The sequence below is a fragment of the Rhagoletis pomonella genome, unplaced genomic scaffold (assembly GCF_013731165.1).
Source record: "Rhagoletis pomonella isolate Grant_MI unplaced genomic scaffold, Rhpom_1.0 Rhpom_scaffold_00016, whole genome shotgun sequence".
In the NCBI taxonomy this organism is placed as follows: domain Eukaryota; kingdom Metazoa; phylum Arthropoda; class Insecta; order Diptera; family Tephritidae; genus Rhagoletis; species Rhagoletis pomonella.
Window position 1 is genome coordinate 4,208,745 of NW_023458570.1, and position 20,553 is coordinate 4,229,297.

At 35.9% G+C, this 20,553-nt stretch overlaps 1 protein-coding gene across 1 annotated transcript in view; it reads left to right on the forward strand.

The window, feature by feature from the left end:
* LOC118749434 (neural-cadherin-like) overlaps positions 1 to 20,553 on the forward strand; it is a 201,473-nt gene that overhangs the window by 123,473 nt on the left and 57,447 nt on the right. The window contains exon 6 of the mRNA XM_036484236.1: positions 13,043 to 13,255. Coding sequence (XP_036340129.1) covers positions 13,043 to 13,255 — 213 coding nt within the window. The remainder of the gene's footprint in view (positions 1 to 13,042; positions 13,256 to 20,553) is intronic.

Genomic DNA, 20,553 nt, shown 5'->3' on the forward strand with positions numbered 1-20,553 from the left:
ATGAAGGAAATTTTTGCACATGCAGCAGTACATAGCATGCATTTAGGCGCCTGGTGTTAGCAGTCGCGTCTAAACAATATCTGTTGCATTTTTAGCATTACGCTTACATACTTACAATTGTAAACCAAGTCCACAATACGTTTTAAAATGAACGCATTTGACCATACAACCGCAACACTATAACTCCGCGTAAGCAAACACAGTCACGGAAAAACTCATTAAGATTATATACGTTAGAATTGATCAGTTAAACATTTTAAATTAGCTGGAACTAAATCGTTAAATGTACAAAACGTGTTGTTCGTAAACAAGTTAGATCGCATGCAATCGTTGGAAAATTAAACCAGTTAAATCATTTAATTCGTTTAAAAACCAGTTCCGCGCAGAGTTGCAACAGAAAGCTTTCTGCTCTAGCCAATCAAAAAGAGCCAAAAACTTGTAAAATCTTTATAACCTCAAAAATATGAAAAACTAAAAACTACACTGTGCAACAATTTTAGGGTAATGAAATCTAACGGAGAAGCGACGTCGATAGTACTGGACTAGGGTAACAAAACCCTAAGAACATTTTTGAAAAGTTAGCTCCCTTTTAGAAGATATAGCCGTTCAAAGTTGAGCTCTTTAAGCGTATTTTACAACGCTTTTATCAACTTGCAATGTTGTGTGCGCAAACACCATTCATTGCTATAAAACCTTTGCTTTGCAAAGATCCTATGAAAATGTAGACATCAACATCGTCGCCTGGTATCATATCAAAACTCTAGAGGTAGATGACGCCTCGAAAGTTAAGTATTCTGAGTTTCGAACTCGGATCTCTTGATTTGACGTGCCAAAGCTTTACTCTGTCGACCATTGCCACTGTTGTAGCGCCGCGAGCAAAATGGCATACTTATGCTTTTCACGGGGGATGAATAGGCAGTCTATCCCGTCAACTGGTATGATGCTACTAGTATTTCTACTGGTAGCGTGCTGATGCAGGAGCGGACAATTGACATCTCCTATGACACCGCCATGTTAAAAATACCAGTCGCTAACATTGAAAAAGGATACCACGTGAACTAGTTGGGCTGAAACGCAAACTGGTAGCATTCTGGTTCATAACTGGTAGCTTTCCCTCCAGGGTAGTTGACCGCGTCCTTCTTCGCTATCAAATGTTTTAACGCGTCTTTCTTCGCCGTCGACTATGTTCGCTGAAGTTTTTTTTTATGTGCCTTTTTTCGCGGTCAACTTTTGAGCTCGCGCCTTTATTCGTGTCTAGTTACGATATGTATTAATAAACATGCGATATTTGAATTATTTTTACTCTTTAACTTTCAACTAACGTCTTGTTGGAAACATTTTTTTCTGGGGAGTTACTCTCTAGGCATTCTGTAATGCGACAAGCGCATTTATTTATTTTTTCTTTCACATTGGAGAGACTGCAATTTTCATCAGATATTAGTCACAAAAATAATGCTTTAATTTGAAAAAAAATCCGTGAAAAAGTGTGCGTGATTAAAAAATTAGGCTTCGTGAGGGGCGTGAACGTGATTTGAAACAAGTGAGTGTGCATGATTTACAAAATCATCATCGTGAGCGTGCGGGATCGTGAGCCAAAATCACTCACCCGCCCATCTATAACACGGACTAAGCATTTTTAAGTATCTAAGTAAATCATTCGCACAAAACAAATTGAAACATAATTGATACAAAAATGTTTAGTTTCACTTAAAATTGTTTTGATGGATGCAGGCAGTTTTGAAGTTTCATAATTTGCATGATTAAAACATAGTAAGGTAAAACCGTTATATCATTATTCTTATTGCAAATTTCCTTCGCCATTGACAAAATACTGCACGGTTTGCTCACGTTGTTAGCATATCCTCTGACGCAGTTTGTGATGAAGACCGCCTTGTAAATATGTACATACATACATATATATTTGCTAAGCTTAATAGGCGAGAATGATACCGCAAACTTGAACCCAAAAAAATTTAATTTAATGACATATTTAAATCTAGTGAAATCTTTAAAATTAGTGAAATCTGACACTATTACTAGAAGTTGCTGTTGTTTAATGAAAATGGGTTAACATTTTTCCTGAAGATGGGTTATAATTGATATGGAGATAATTTTTCTGACATATAATTTCGCGTACAGGGTACCGTTTTCGAAAAAGAAATAAACTTTCCAGTTTGACGCAATAAAATAGTCTTTATAACGGTGTATTATTTATAGAAATCGGACATAAAATAAAAAATTTATCGAAAAAAACGACTTTTATAGGGTGCCGAAAAAATATTTTGCTGTCCTCAAATAACCGATTTTGTGTATGTTCAAAATCGCTTGAAATAAATTGAACTCTTTTCGGTCCATAAATCCTGATACAGTCTAATGTACATATCGTCGTTTAAAGTACAAAACCGCATACCGTCATTCTGCAAAACCGCGTGACTGGCATTAGCTGCCAAAAATTGGATTTGCTCACACAAGCTCTTAGCTCAATCCTTATCCATTCGTCCTGAAATATACTGGCCAGGTATGTGATTGCTTTTTACCAAAGAGAACCATTTTAAAATATGAGTGTTTTTACTCTCTTGAAGATAATTTACATAATTCACATACGCGGTTTTGCCTTATCTTCATACGCGGTTTTGCATTTTGTTGATACGCGGTTTTGTACTTTAAACGACGATATGTACAAATATTCCATCTTCAATGGATATTAACTAATTCTTACGCTTTTAATTTATCATACTTAACTTTAACGCTTAAGCTGTAAATTCATAATGAATGAGCTCTTAACATCGTATGTGAAATGCGCGTGGCACTTGAATGGCGGATAATGATACAGTAAAGTTTAATTTTAGCCTTTCAAAGCAAAAAGGGAGTTTGCTTGAGCTAGGTCGGACATCAATCAAACACTGCGGCATATGAGAAGTAAAGTTTTATGTGTATGGGTACGTTCTTTGTAAATGAATTATTTAACACATTACTTACTTATATAAAATTGTTGCATTTCTCCTTCGCGAATTTGCGTTAGTTGCTCCTTCCGGCAACGATGGTGTCCGCCGAATTGCTTATCTCCTATTTCCTCTAGGATTCCACGTGCTGTGAAAATCTGGTCAATGGTGGACTTACCAGGTCTGAAGCCACACTGATAAGGTCTAATCAGTTGGGTCCTAAAGCACTTCAGTCTTTCGCACAGTGTTGTAGACAATGTCTTATAAGAAATATTAAGAATACTTATTCAGTGATAAATGGCACATTATGGATTGTACAGAGTTCATTGAACCGGTATATAGTCAGATCCGGGAGATTTGGTGTTTTTAATCCGCCTTATTGCCTGTCCTAACCTCGTCTTGGTCCAGTGTAGGAACGTGAGCATTGTCGCTTTGCAAACTTAATTAAGTTTAATTACTTTTTAATCAGTACTCGTGACAGCAAGGCAATAGTTCTATGGTACTCTAATCAAGTTAAATTTTATTCCGACAGCATAAACTCGTCCCACAGTGGTCTGAATGAAGAATCTAGCGAGACGACACTATTTAAAGAGATCAGCATTGATGGATTTGTACACCACTTCGTATGTACATACAAGTTTTTAGGGCTACTGATTACAAATCTGCAGCCAAGTTTCAAAAATTCAATATGGCGGGCAAAATTTATTGAGTTTGCTCCAAACTTGTTACACGGGGGTTTTTGGGGGCACTGATTATGAACCTGGCCATGAATTTTTAAGATTAAAAATTTGAATTTTTGAATTTGAATTTATTTATCAACAAAGAGTTGCATTAGTACAATAAGAATTGTGTTCTTTTTTTGCACAAGAAAATTTGGTACGAATGAAGAGGACATAGAATACATTAGAGATTACACAGGACAAAACATAATAAATAAGTAAATAATGAATAATAAATAATTCTTAATTCTTAATTCTAAACTATACTAATTTAAATTCTGATGGCCTGCTTGGGTTGTTAGAGAAGTGTGAATATATGAGAGTTTTGTGGAATGGAGTTCCAACTTCTAATAGTATTTATGAAAAACAGTCTAGTCAATGTTGCAAAATTGAAATTGGGTACAATAAGATCTCTGGTTCGCTCAGATTTTGGGAATATCAGCTTGTCATAAAGATAAGAAGGTGACTTGGTAGTGATTAGCCGGTAAAGAAATATACAGCTCCGGGCCGTTTGGAAATCATGTATTTCACATCGCAGCAAACTCGTTCTCCACTTCGAAATGTGGTAAAATTTTCTTAGGCCGTAAACGTACCGTGTGACATGATTGAATAGTATAGATAACTTATGAGCTGAAACAGAGTCTAATTTATGGTAAACCAGCTCAGAATAGGTCATTAATGGTATTACCATTTGAAGTACAAGTCTACGCCTAGTAGTAATGGGCGTAAATATTGCACTTTTGCGTAGATTTCTGATAGTATCATAAACTTTACTAACTACCGAATTTATATGATCAGTGCAGGTAAAAGACAAGTTAATTATAAAGCCAAAATTAGTGATTTCACTTATAAATTGTATTGGTTTATTACCAATAACTAGATGAGGTATGGCAGTAGTATTAAGCTTCTTCTTTTCAATTGGTAATATTTACATATGACTTACTAGAGTTCAGGAGAAGATTATTATCCTTAGACCATTGCTCAATGGCAGCCAGGTCACAATTAAGCTGGCTTACTAATACATCAATATTTCCAAAATTATTAGATAGATATATGTGAATATCATCCGCATAGGCATGAATATTTGCGAATTTACATGTAAGAGAAACATCGTTTATGAACAAACTGAATAGAAGAGGACCAAGGACTAAACCTTGAGGAACCCCCGAGGAAACCGGCTCAAGTTTAGAGATATTTGTACCGATTTGTACACACTGGAATCTGTCAGATACGTAGCTCCCCATAAGCTTCAAGGAATCCTTTCCAAATCCGAAATACTCTTTAAGTTTAGTACACAATATGTCATGATTAACAGAGTCAAATGCTTTTGAAAAGTCAAGTAAGCAAAGTAGTGTTAATTGATTTTTGTCATATGACAATCGTATATCATCAATTATTTTAAGCATTGCCGTTGAGCAGCTATGTCCTTTCTTAAATCCGGCTTGTAAATTGGAAATTAGACTGTGTCTATGAACATGTTCATTTATTTGTTCTGCCAACAACGCTTCAAAAACCTTTGAAAGTGAAGGTGAAATACTAATAGGCCGGAAATTATTTGGAGCACTAGCGGATGATTTTTTCGCTACCGGCCTTACAGATGCAATCTTTCACTCATTCGGAAACCAAGAGGTCGTAATGCTATGGTTGATAATGTGCGTAAGAGCGCCAACAACGTAAGGTAGGGCAATCTTAATGAACTTTATTGGGAGACCGTCCTCTCCTGTCGCTTCTGACTTGATATCTAGCACGCATCTTATAACGTCGTATTTACTAACTGCTACAAATTCTAATTCTGTGCCTATATACCTGGAACTCGTCATGGGCAATAGAGAAGTAGGAGTAGCCCCTAACACTGGAGATTTAAGGAAAGAGTTATTTAGCACATCATCATTTAATTTACATTCAGAGGCGTTGCGAGTAAATACGTAAATTTTTTATATTACGCCACAAAGCTGAGGGAGGAAGGGCAGGATCCAGTTTCGAAGCGAAATATTTCAGCTTTTCCTTCCTGATAATATTAGTGGAAATATTGCGTGCACTCTTAAAGGCTTCCCAGTTAGATTTGGAGGGATACCTTTTCCAAACACAGTATTATCTATTTTTCCTTTTAATAGCTGACTCCACCTTAACATTGAACCAAGGACAAGACAATTTGCTGTTACACTCAAGGCGAGGGACGAAACAATTAAACGCATCTAGCGAAACCTTACTGAGGAAGCTAAGTTTGCCATTCACAGTAACAAGCTTCCAACAATCGCACCAATTAATGCATGAAAGATGTGAGAACAGAGAGTCAGTTTTCAAGGATTTATAATCCCTAAACGAGAAAGTGTTAGTTTTCCTGGGACAGTCAAAAGCATTATCAAGAGCACAAATATAAGGTCATGGCCAGAAACGAAAGACAGCTGATCAAATTTTAAAACTAAAGATTGGTCAGAGACAATAAAATAATCAAGTAAGCTGGGGTTAGCATTACACTCATACCGAGTGGGTATCGTAGTATTGACAATAGACAGTCCAACACCTGCTACAGCATCAATGAAACCAAGTGACTCACGGGAAAGTAGGTTTACATTGAACTTACCACAAATAACAATATTGACATAATCCACAACAAAAGACGACAAAATTTCAAAATACGGTGTGAGACGAGTTGACTTAGGTGGGTTATACACGCAGGAAACCAAAACATCAGTAGCTTCATTAGACAACTCCACCAAAAGGAATTCAATGCCATTCCCAATTGATGTAGATACAATCTTGATGTCAATGTAGCTCTTGCATTATATCGCCACACCACCACCTCTCTTCCCTACTCTGTCATTTCGGGCAATATTGTAGTTTTTCAGGCTATAGCATACATCGCTCACATCACACACAACATCTACGGACGAGCTTTCAAAGACATGCCTAATAAAGTCAATTTTAGCACTATTAAGACTACGTGCAATAAAGTGCACGATATTAAACCCTTTCTGCCTACCACATAAAACATTCAACATGGCCAGATTGTTTTCATCATTCATAACATTACTAGGAGACATAAGCAACACAGAAGAAATTAAACAAAAGCAACATTATTATAATAAGTTTAAAGAGAGTATTGAGAGTTGAAACCAAGCAGATCATGAACAAATGATATGTAAATACAAAGCTTATAATTCCAAGAGTAACATCAATATAAAATAAAACTAACAAATAAATTAGGCGCTATAGTAACATTGTGAGTCAGTAGGATCTAAAATTTTTCTAGCAGGTTGATCTATTTCCACTCGTACATGTACAGCACCCCGCAAAGTGGAAACAGATCTTAGTTTACCTGAGCATCTTAGTTTGACAGCTTCTTGTAAAAGCTTTCTGTTGATAATTGTAAGACTTTCAAAAATCTTTAATCGTCCCTCAGGACCGATGGCGCTTTGAGTAATCGGCTGCTTTGTTCTATTACGAAATTCTCTGAATGCTTTTAAAGTACGGTTTCGGTCAAGCGGGGTGTGAAATTTCACTATAACTGCAGAACTGTTGCTTTGATTTGAGCGCGGTTTAGTGCGGAATATATCCCTTATTTGTGGCGCCAAGAAATCAAGAGACATGCAAATCTGGTTGAAAGCGCCCTTTAGTTTTTCACCCTCAATTTGCGGCAAACCAAAAACAACAGCGTCAGCACTGAAATCAGGAGCGGCCACCGTTTGCTGGCATTCAAGCCGGTTGATAAGCAAGCACAGCTTACTTTCGAGATCACTCACACTCTCCTCAAGCGATGCTATTTTGGCGGCACACTTGAGTTTTCGTAGTTATGCTTGCAATCTCTTCGTCGATCCGCTTTGTGAGTTTACTCTCAATATCTGTCCTGCAGAGAAAGCTACTAGTTGTGAACTAGAATTCTACCAGTTTGCGTTTCAGCCCAACTAGGTCACGTTCTATCCTTTTTCAATGTTAGCGACTGGTATTTTTAACATTGCGATGTCCTACGAGATGTCAATTGTCAGGCTATGCATCAGCATCTACTAGTAGAAATACTAGTAGCATCATACCAGTTGATGAGATAGTTTGATAATTCATCCCCTTTGAAAAGCATTAGTATGCCTTTTTGCTCGCGGCGCTCCAACAGTCGCAAAGGCCAACAGCGCAAAGCACTCGCGTGGTATGCCTGAGGTACCAGGTTCAAGCCCTGGTGCAGGGAAAATTTTTTTATTTTATTTTTGTTTTATAATATTTCTTTTATTTATATTTTTTATTTAGGTTTTTTTTGTTTTTCTTAAATTTAATTAAAATTAAAAAGTATTTCTTCCCATATATTTGTTTCTTTTTTTTTTGTAATGCAACTAGATGCCCTGGATGAGATCCCCTCGAACACCAACTTCAATTTGTCTGTTTGTCTTTGCACTTTTTCCTCCAAATCTCGCAGCGTTGAAAGTATGTATTTAAGACTGTGCTCTCATCCAACTTCGCAGCTTTCATGTTGTTGGAGGGATAGCCTTTACTCGAACGTCGTTTGAGAGGTACAGCAGGAGTAGAAGACATAACTCACCAGAAAAATAAAAACTTAGCAGGTATCCAGCTGACAAACTTAAGCGTTTCTTGTTAATGCCCAGGTGATGATGTACATTTTACAACAACACGCTCAGATGCACGAGCCGAAGCAAATTCACATAAGACCAGCTTATGTTTATAAAGCAGAAAAAAAAACACGAAAACAGTATGGAATGTACGGAGCTCAAGAAAGCACGTCTGTTTTACTAGCAAGCACTTTTTGCTTTCGCGGATAAAATATGACGAAATAATTTTTGAAAATTTATTGAATTCGCTCGAAACTTGTTACTCGAGGGTTTTTGGGGACGCTGACCATGTTTTAGTTTTTAAACTGCACTTGCTAAAATCCTTTTTTGGTCGACCAGTACTACTTCATTCAAAACAAGTAAGAAAGTCTAAGTTCGGGCGGAGCCGAACATTAAATACCCGGCGCAAGTATTAAATATATGTTTTTTCACCTTTCCGAAACCTTCCGCTAGATGGTAAGCCGGGGTGTATCAATTTTGAGTAAATTAGCGTCCTTCAATTTCGAAATATTGAAGTTTCAAGCATTTCTGAAATTTACCGTTATATGAGAAGCGGCCGTTATTTTAGTCCGATTTCAATAATTTTCAACGTTTTGCTTATATGTGGCAAGCACAATAACCACACCGAGTTTGGTACAAATTGGTAGAACGCTTACCGATACACTTATATGTGATCATAAGTGGGCGGTGCCACGCCCATTTTCCAAAATTTTACCATAAACGTATTTCTTGGTAAAGAATTGTTGCAAGCATCAATTTTGAATAAATTAGCTTCAATATTTACTGATTTATCGAAGATTTTGTATTTCTCTAAATTACCGTTATATGGGATGTGGGCGTGGTTATTGTCCGATTTTAAAAAGTTTCGGCGATTTTTTATGCTGTACCAATGCCAACAACTGTGCCAAGTTTGGAAGAAATTGGTGCAGCGGTTACCAAGATATACACATGTAACCATAACTGGGCGTGGCTACGCCCATTTTCCAAAAATTTATAATATTCTTCTTTTTCGTATAAAAATTATTGTAAATATCAATTTTGAGTGAATTATCTTCAGTAGTTACTAAAACATCGCAGTTTTCGTATTTCTGGAAATTACCGCTATATGGGAAGTGGGCGTGGTTAAAGTCTGATTTCGCCCATTTTCAATACCAACCTACCTTGGATTAAGGGAAACCTACATACCAAATTTCGTTGAGATATCTCAATTTTTGCTCGAGTTATCGTGTACTCGGACGGACGGACAGACAGATTTCTTTCTGATTTCTTTTTTCATCCTGATCATTTATGTATACATTTGCCTATATCTATCTCGATTCGTTTTGGCTGTTACAAACAACCGTTATGTGAACAAAATTAATATACCCTTGTGCACAAGTGCGCTCGGGTATAAAAATATAATAACAGGATTACAGAAATGGCATAAAAAGCACTTTTAGCATGAAATAGTATTTGAAAAATTCAATTTACTAGAAGCAATAGGTCAGACAAAAATTTGGTCAAGACATTTTTCATGATTGGATAAAAACTTGTAGGTCACTCCTCGTACACCAGCATACTTCCACCCTGTTTGTAAATGGGTGCAGAATGTAAAACTAATTCACTGGTTGCCCATTTTATCCTTTAAAAAGGTAAAAAGTCATGCAAGAAATAGAGGAATTTTCAAGTTTGGTTTTGAGCCAATAAACTCATAATTCCAAAGAAATCACTATCACATTTCTATAGGAGAAAATTAGGTTCCTCTCAAATTAAAATTTTATTAAACAAAGTTGGCTATAATTTTCTGTGCGTGTTTAGTTTATAAGTTAAAAAATGACAATACATCAATAGATTTTTGGTAAAATTTGGCAGACATTTTTACTGCAACTGTGAAATCTTATATATACATACAAAGATAGGTAAAAGTTTCAGCACGTTTGGAAGGCGCCACACCCCCTTTTTAAATTGCCCCAATTTTATCCATGAGCATGGGATTGATTTCATATGTATGTATATCTCCATACCAAGTTCCAGTACTCTACCACTAACACTTCCAGAGATATGCAGTAGAAAAAATTCTTTTTCATTGGGAAGTGCCAGGCCCTGTTTTCTAAAAGCTCCAATTTTTGCTATTGATTTCACATATGTCCGTACCAATTTCTCTAATTTTCTCCATAAGTTTGCGATTGATTTCATATGCCTAAATATTTCTGCACCAAGTTCCAGTACTCTACCATAAAAAAAGTTATAGATGGATCAACCGATAGATAGAGATAGATAAGAAGAACAATTACGACGAGGCCTTTTATACAGTTTACCTTTAATACCTTTAAAAAAATTATAATTAATTTATATTTGAAATATTATTTCATTGGTATAAATATGGTAAAAAATAACTCCGGAAAGGCTGATGATAGTGCTTACAATTTATGAAAGTTCAACATATTTTGTTGAAGCTGCCTTCTGTTTTTTATCAAGATTACACCACTAGTAATGTGAATAAAAAAATTAAACAGATAAATGTCAAATAAAAATACGAATTTCTTAAACACCACAGTGAGAATTTTTGATAGTTATGCATAGATACAAAACTTTAAACCCGAGGCGCAATGAAATGCAATGGTATATCATTCGTTGTGGCAAATACTTATATAAGTATGTGCATATGTATGTCTACAAAATTAATGATACATCATTCACTGGGGCGTATACGTAATGTAAACGAATGCTTTTTATATTGCATCAACCACCAGATGAGTTACATAAATGAGTAGCAAATCGTATTGAAAACCCCCATACGTAAAGAAAAAGAATATTAATTAACTTCAGTCGAAAAAGAACCAACAAAAGCTCAGGGATATTTAATTAAACTCAACGTATTTTTGCAAAAAACAAAAATATCACCAGTTTATCTCTCTTTTAAGGTTTCAAAATGAATTGGTTGCAGGTGTTATACTAAATAAAGCTTCAACGTATGTAACAAAGGGGTGCAGAGTTATGCGAATTTATAAATGGATTTCTGCTCTGCATGTAGCGAAATTGCAACTGTTGCGGCTGCTTCTATTCTAAAATTCGCTGGCGTGATTTTGCAACATTGTTAATTTAATGCACTGCATATTGCATTTGCAGTGTACGTAACTTAGAGCACTACATACATAAACAACAGCAGCAAACGGATTGTGTTGGTTTAGCTGTGTATAAAATTTTCAAATATGTATTTTCTTGTTGCAAGTAATTAATGCCCCGCGTGTGGCAGGCAACGTGTTGCCGCATCCACCATCGCTACCACAAACTGATGCATTTCATTCGTGCGTAACCGAAAGGGTGAACAAATTTGTAATTTACTTACCCACATACAGACGCAGCACACATAAACTCGCATACAAATACGATTGTTGGTTATCAGGTATTTGTTTGTGGGTATTTGGTTTAGTTATGGAAGCTGCATTTAGTCTATTTACAAATACGCCCAGCAAGTTGTATAATGGTTGTGCCCATCGGCGTAGCCAGAATGAAATTTAGGGGGGGGGGAGGAGGGCTCGACGCTATTAAGCTGGCATTTCAGGGTACTATTTTATATATATATAAGGAAAATTTGAATGTTAGGGGGGGCTCGAGCACCCCCCGCCCCTACCTGGCTACGCCCATGGTTGTGCCCACTAGCCACATTCTCCAATCTCAAACGTTAGAGGACGGCTCGAAAAACTATTGAGAATCATAGCGATCTCAACAAAAATGGGACATAGTTCTCCACTCGAGAAAATATTAATTCTCTAATCGAATTCTAATATTGGTCTCTAAGGGATTCGAATGTGAATTTCAAACTGCTGTTTTGCCTTAATAAGTAAAACGCTTTGTTTGTAAAATTTGTATAAATGTATTTGCAATAAAATAATAATGAATTATTTGAACTTAAACATTATTTATGATTCATTCATTTGGAATATTGCTTATTTACATTTATTTGAATTTGCGTTATTTCTCGAATCGAATGAAGTTCTCGAACTTCGTCATCGACTCGAGAACGATTAGAAAATTACCCCAGTTATCTAATGTAGAAATCCAAATTTGTCTGACGTTAGAGACTGTGTTTGCTGGGTGTACACATATTTATATAAAATATTTAAAGACATATACATTTCCACACAAATATGCATATGTATGCATGTATACATATTTAAGTATATGGGGGTGCACGCCATTAAAGCGATAAAAAGCGCATTCAACTTATTTATGCTTACGTACTTGTGTATATAATATTTGTACAAGTAGGAAAAGTAACTTATTTGATTACTTTAACATTTTTGCTTTAGTAAAATATTTGCTTGCACTCAGAGCTACTGCGCACGCTTGTCAGCTCGTTACTACTACTACTTTATCTACATAATTTACTATAGCACGCATGCACTCATAAAGCATTAAGGTACTTATATGAATATGAAATGCGCACAGATGTAAAATGAAAAAAATCGTTAGTTAGTTAAAAAGTTGTATTTTGTATATAAAACTATGCATTTTGAGTTTTTAAGTATAAAACTTAGCGGTAGCGTTGTTGCGAAAATAGATTATGTACGATATACATACATACATAAATTAACAAGAACGAACGTTGAATGGAATAGCTTTGTGGCGAGATAAGTGCCGCCGACGTCGCTCTGTACAGGAATATGCTGAATACTGCATTTGAAATTTATTAATTCCTCAAATATGTACCATTGCATATGCATACGGATGTATGTACTTAAATACATATATGCATATTTTCATATAAATCGTATTTTCAATTCATGTACTAACATCCAATGCAATCTCGGTTGACTCACTCCCTCTACTTTCCCATTTCTAGTTCTAGTGCTCGTATTCGTCGTTTATAATCGCCGACGCGAGGCGCACATTAAATATCCCGGCCCGGATGATGATGTGCGAGAGAATATTATCAATTATGACGATGAGGGTGGCGGCGAGGATGATATGACTGCATTCGATATTACTCCGCTGCAAATACCAATTGGCGGGCCAATGCCACCCGAATTGGCTGCCATAAAAATGCCAATAATGTGTAAGTACAAATAGCGCTAATGCTTTATAAATATTTGTTTAAGCAAATAAGTAGTAACTTTTAATCCGAAAATGGAAAATGAAAACTTCCATTGACGTGAAATGGAGAGGATTTTAAATAGCAGTGTTGAATTTGAATGTTAATTGTTTGCATATTTGGTGAAAATCCAGTTGGTCCGAACTGTTAATGAGCACACAAAAATAGGTATTTGGGAAACTTATGGGGGATACATGCACGCGTATTATTTCAAATGTCATCTAGAGTATGTTTCAAAAATAATTATGCTATTTTGAGAAACGTTTGGTGCAATTAAATAAGGATCGATAGGACTGGAAATCTGACGATTTTTTGCATAGTAGTAAATCTTTTTTCAATGTTATAAGGCCAGTCGTAAAACTTCATTTGCGGGGCTCAGGGGTTGTGCCATCTCAACCAAAGTGTGTTCAGGATTTTTGTCGCTCGCGGAAGCACTCATTTAAGGGCCTTGAAACTATGCCCAGACGTTCTACACTTGGTAGTCAAAACCCAGGAAGGTGTTGCTTCATCTCATCAACATTTGTTATACCCAAGGTTAAAGTTTCTCCTTTTTGGTGAAAACATTTAATTACTTTTCATAATAGTTTATATATTTACTCTTTCACTTTCATCCGCGGACCTTTGTATTTTTCGTGAGTCCACAGTAAAATTTGCTGCTTAATATTTTAGATGTAATTTTATTCACCTATTGGCCATTTTTTCAACAATAGGTCATAAGACCTGTTGCGAAAAAGGTGATCACAATTGTTTTCAAGATAACCCTCAAATAAAGTTTACGGTATTAAAAACAATAAACCACCATGCAAAAAATCGTCAAAATTTCGTTATTTAACGGAGAGTTTTTTTTTACAAAAAGTTAGTGAGTATTATATTCATGTTCAGCAATCTAATACGGGTGACAAACGGGTTCACTTATTTGCATAAACAGCATTTAGTTGCATTTACCCGGCGGGACTGTGGTAACAAAATGTTACTAAGGGTATGTGGCAGGGTATGATATACCCGCATAGAAAATATACTCCAAAATGTATTTGACATAGAATTTGCAGTGAATTAAAGATGCTTTACTGTAACAGGCAATGTTGTAGTTCAATTTAATTTAAATATATGCAGTTTAACACTTTTATTATTACAAATAATTGAAGAAACATGAAATTATAAACTTTTCAAACAAAAATTTTGGTACTTTAAAAAAATCCACAAAAGATTAAAAGGAAAGTGTATTTACAAAAAAATACCGTATACTCCATACATATGGCTTTCCACATATTGGGATGATGAATGTGGAGGTTCATTTACTTGGAATGAGATTCTCTGAAGAATAAATGTTGTAATATTACATACCAAGCGATGTTAGCAAGCTTGTAACTCGAGCAAAAGCCACCGCCCCACTGCGATCACGCCACAATTCTCTAACTCAGTGCTTTGATTATAGCTACACAAAACAACGAAACGTTTGAATAACTAGAGAAAAAAATACACTCATATAAGTAACAGGATGGGTATGTCACACCCAGCTACATTCTCGCCGGGTTAACTCATGCATTTTACTCTTTCAAATGCGCATAAACAGCCGAGCAAATGCACGAAATTTTTGGGAATTAACTCGGATCAGAGGAATTTTCGATGACAACACTGGTAAAAACGACACTGGTACAAGTCCGCGATAGCCGAGTGGTGAGAGTTGCGTGCTACAAGCCTGTAGCTGCTCGATCCTCGGTTGGAGCGATTGCCAACAAATTTTTTGTTTTTATTATTTATTTTATTTTATTTTTATTTATGTATTTAATTTTACTTTACTTTGTTTTCATTTGCTTTATTTTATATAACATTTTTTGTTTTACTATTAGTTAATTTAAATTTTTAGATTTGAATTTTATTAAAAAGTCAGCAACATTTAACTGAAAGCAACGTTAAAAAAATATAGAGCCTATAAAAAATTAATAAAAACGAAATAAATGAAAATTCTACTGGTCGTGGGACTCGAACCCACGACCTTGCCTGTAAGGGCAAAATTATTATGCACATTTATGTGCTAGTTTATCTGTATAAGAATGCTCGTCTGTCTCGCGCTTAAAACTTGGTTAAACAAAAAATATTTTTTAAGGAGGTAGAGTTCTTTAATCTAACTAATACTCAGTTGCAATGGATCAGTAATACTATCTAAATATGATCAGGATTAGAGTGGCTTCATGGTTTCATATGCTCTTTGGAATCTCTTCTATGCTATCTCACGTTTTGAAAATAAGCACCTGCAAAAATTGCATTTATTCTTATTTTTCAAATTTATTATATCGTCACTAGACACGAATATAGGCGCGCCATTATTTTGAAGGCGAAAAAGGACGCATTGACGAAAAAGGACTAGGTTTACGCGTTGACGGCGAAGAAAGACGCGTAATCATAGATGTCTACCAAGCCAAGGACTGTCACTTCAGCATTATTCCCCAAAAATTTTTTCTTCGTTGAAGTTCTTTTATGCGTTTTTTTCGCGGTCAACTTTTAAGCTCGCGCCTTTATTCGTGTCCAGTGTTGCCATTTCAGCCCTTTGGTGGCTAGATTTAGCTACCACATACTTTTTTTGGCCACATAAATTTAGAACAGCCACTAGCCCTTTTTTTTAGTCCTTTGGAAAATTTATTCATCCTTGACATGAAAAAGTGGTATATGCTTAACTTGATCTATTTTTTTCATTTATGAAGGGATGCATTTTTAAACTAAGAAAGACTATGTATGTGTATATGTATTGTACGTTCCTTACGTTTTTATATAAACTTCAAAAGTGTTAGGGCAGTTAACTTATCTAGATAGATAGGTTTACAGCCCTAAATATGCTTAATTTGTTAAAGGGCTCATAGACAGTGTGCAAACCCCTTTTTATTTTAGTGTTTAAAATCGGCAAAAAGATGTGGTAGATTTGAATAAGATGTGGTAGATTTTCCAATTCATATTTTTATTGAGTATACATATCGCACACCGTTGTCAAAAGAGGCACAACTCAAAACTTAGATCGGGAAATATCGTACAGATTCAACGTAATCGGTGCAAAAACAAGTATACCATTAGTTTTCTAGTTAGAGAATATAATCATGAAGAAAAAAATATTTTCATTAATTTGAGAAATATCCTACAGATTGATTTATGCAAAAAAATCGACCAAATTATTTTTCCATTGCATAATACTTTAGCAAATACAAATATGCGGATTTTTGAAATATTAAAAAGTTAAGGCACAGATATATTTAAAGCAAAATTTATGATATACCTTTTTACAAATTTACTGATTAATTTTTAAATTTCGTATAAGAATTGAGTTGAAATTTTAGACTTTTGTGAAAATTTTAAACAAATGTTCTGCCTAAAAATGTGGTAGATTTTAAGCCTTGTGTGGTAGATGCGGTAGACACCCAAATTTTAAAAAATATGTGGTAGAGGTTTGCACACTGCCCATAGATGATGCCAGCATGCCGGCGCCAGTAAATTATTTTTAGCTCTTTCTAGCCCTTTTTTAAAAGGAATTTGGCTACCACTAAAAATGATTCGCGGCAACACTGTTCTTGTCTAGTGACGATATGTACATAATATGTAGGCATACCTGTGATTTTTTTTTTGAGTTTATTATCCTTCAGCGTATTTGATTTTGATAAAAAATATAACCACCAAACCATATAACGGGGTAACGAGACAGGTCAACCTAGATGTTTAAAAACCGAAGTCCAATTACGAAATGTTCTATGTGGAGTTTACCTAATCAGAAGTTTTCTTAAAAATATTCAATAGAATAGAAATGAATAATTAGTTATTTGCCATTCAACTCTGGAAGCTTGTAATGTTTATGGGCAGCTGGATTATACTGGCTTCGTCCAATTCCTCCATGCACTTTTTCCGACCTTTTTGATAACAGCCTGTTTTCGTACTTCCGTCAATCATATTAGGATGCCATTTTTTAAGGCTCTTATATTATCTGAAAAGACCGCTATAGTAGCCTCCATAATAAGTAGAATACCTTTTCAGTCTGAAGCACAACACAATGAAGAACAACCTCAATATATTTCTCTTACTTCCATGCGTGCAAACTGTTGGGCTGACCTAAAATCTCTGTGCTCACAATTTACCTAACCGGTCCGAAATGGCTGCGTTCTTACATGCGCAGTAATAGTCTGTCCTCTAAGATAAACTTGTCGGAACTTATTAGTTTTAGTCAGACAAATAATAATAACACGGCGCTACAAAAAAAGTTTTGAAATACACCCGAAACAAAACCTAGTGTAGGTTGTAGCTATGGTTGAGTACAACATAAAATAGTTCCTGAACCCTCCATTTTTATTTAATTTAAAAACAACCGTTATGTTCGTTCTTGATGCACTTATCTATTAACAGCTTGACTATTTTTCATCCGATTTTGAAAACAAAACATGTTTTAAAGAGAGAATGTATAGACCCTTAGTCTGACCTGTCTCGTTACCCCGTTATATGGTTTGGTGGTTATATTTTTTATCAAAATAAAATACTCTGAAGAATATTCAACTCACAAGTAAAGAAGTCTAAGTTCGGGCGAAACCGAACTTCCGTCGCTTCAACTTTCTCTGAACTACCTTTGCATGATAAACAGGGGTGTTTTTCCCGATTTCAACGTTTTTGATAATATACAGAGTAAGACTTAATGATATAATTGAACTAAGTTAGGTACAAATGGATAAGGTGGTTACCGAGATACAACTTTGTAGTCATAAAGTAGGCGGTGACACGCCCAATTCCTTAAAGTCTATAGCAGTGTTATTTATTGTAGGAGATTGTTGTAACTATTAACTTGGAGCAAATTAGCATCCTCAGTTATTAAAATATCGCAGTTTTCGTATATCCGAAATTAACCGTTATATGGGAACCGGGTTCAATTTTAGTCTGATTTGAATAATTTTCAACCCAATTTTTTTCCGTACCACGGTTATTAAGCGCACAGAGTTTGGTAGAAATTTATAAATCGGTTACCGAGATACACATTTGTGGTCACAAGTGGGCGGTGCCACCCCCATTATCCAAAAGTTTATAATATTATAGTTTTCTGCGAAGTAGTTATTGCAATTGTTGATTTTAAGTGAATTAGCTGCAGTAGTTATTGATTTATCGCAGTTTTCGTGTTCCTGTAAATTACCGTTATAAGGCAGGCGGGCGTGGTTATAGGCCTATTTCAAATATATTTCTTAGCTAGACCGTACTCAAGACTCGTACCGAGTTTGGTAAGGATTGGTGAAGCGGCTACGGAGATACAGCATTTCATCATAAGTGAGCGGGGTGACGCTCATTTTTCAAAAATTTCATAATAATATTATTTCGCACCAAAATTTTACTTCACATGCTAACTTTCAACAATTTGAATCCATTGCTTACTGAAATATCGTAGTTTTGGTATTTTTCGAAAATATCATTATATGGGAAGTGGGCGTGGTTACAGTCCAATTTCGCTTATTTTCAATACCAACCTACCTTGGCTAAAGGGCAACCAACATACCAAACTTCATTGAGGTATCTCAATTTTTGCTCGAGTTATCGTGTACACGGACAGATGGACGGGCAGACAGACATGGCTTAATCGCTTTCTCTTTTCATTCTGAGCATTTATATACACATTTGTCCATATCCATCTCGATTCATTTTGGCCGTTACAAACAACCGTTACGCGAGCAGAGTTAATATACCCTTGTGCACAAGTGCTCTCGGGTCTAAAAACAGATCACAGGAGTTCCTACGTACATATGTACATATGTATAATAAATTTAAAAAATAAGAGTAAATGCCATTTGTGCGGATGCTTCTTTTCAAAACTTCAGATAGCAAAACGCCGCTCACGCGCCAAACGGGAGGCTCACGCCGATAGTCTTTAGAGCGGCGGGGCAACTGCCCATAGAAGAGATTCCAAAGAGCATAGGAAACCATGAATCCAGATCATATTTAGATATTTTTACTGATCCATTGCAACTGAGTATTATTTAGATCAGAGGTTCCCAAACTCTTTTTCTCGTAGACCCCTTTCAAAAATTTCCTGGTTTCGATGGACCCCCTGCTGATACATTTCTAAATATTCCCAAAGCTCGTAAAAAAATGAAATGTGAAAATTAGATCTAACAATGTAAATTTGCATCGCGGGTGAATTCAAAAACTAAACTCGGAATGGCCAAAATAAAAGTAAAATATTTTCTTGTGTTCTATTAAAAAAATAATGGGATTACACACTTGTAGGTTTTAAAAAATAGAGCTCGTAAATACATCAAAATACTCTCTCACTCGTAGGAGTCACATTTTTTAAGAGCACTGCGGGCGCTAGCGTTTTTTACATTATCTTCACCATAAACTCATCAAATGTTCGGCTCACTCATAACTTTGCACGTGGAGTATATGTAAAATTGTTTATTTGTATTAATGGCATCATTTTTATTTTTAACGCTCCGAGTTTTAAAGTGAGGCGAAAAATAGTTATCACATTTTTAAAACACAAAACTTAAAACATCAAAACGGCTAAGCTTCTTACGCCAAACTTTTAATTCAGAAACTGACAATAGAGAAAAGAACGAGTGCCTCTCAGTCGTTTCTGAGTTTCTGATGATGGCTTCGATTGCCGACGGTGAAAGTGCTAAAACCGGTTGCGGACCGAGGAATGCCTGATCTGAGCCAACTCTGGCCAAACGACCAGATGACTCATAATCAGGTACTCCTGAGTGACCTGCCACCCAGAGTATGTTAACCATCATATTTTAGTCGAGACTTGCATTGCCGAACTAGTTTGGAAGTACTTAAATAGAGGGCTGTTCAATGCCTTAAGTGCTGCTTGGTTGTCGCTGCAGTCACGTAAACTCCTTCCCCTCCACCTGTGTTCCACCACGTAGTCCATGGCTTTGAGTATTGCAATTACCTCAGCCTGGAAGACCGAAGCATATTCCCCTACAGAAAAGTGAAGGTTTTCTCCATTAACTTCGAAAAAGACCTCAGATCATGACCCAGAGTCAGTTTCGGAGCCATCAGTGAAGATTGGACAATGTGTGAGTCCGGTCTCAGCGATAGAATCAAACCAGGATTCAGTCTCAGGGAACTCAACATTATAGAATCTCTTCAAAAACGTAATGGTGGCGTACTATCCTGTAGCATTGAAAAGACACAAGTGCTTAAGTCTCTGCCGCCAGCAATTTTCGCCGCGCCCCACTCATTGCATTCCAACATCCGGTTCTTTTTAGTCTGCAGGTGGTCTTTAATGCTTCCCCACGTATGAA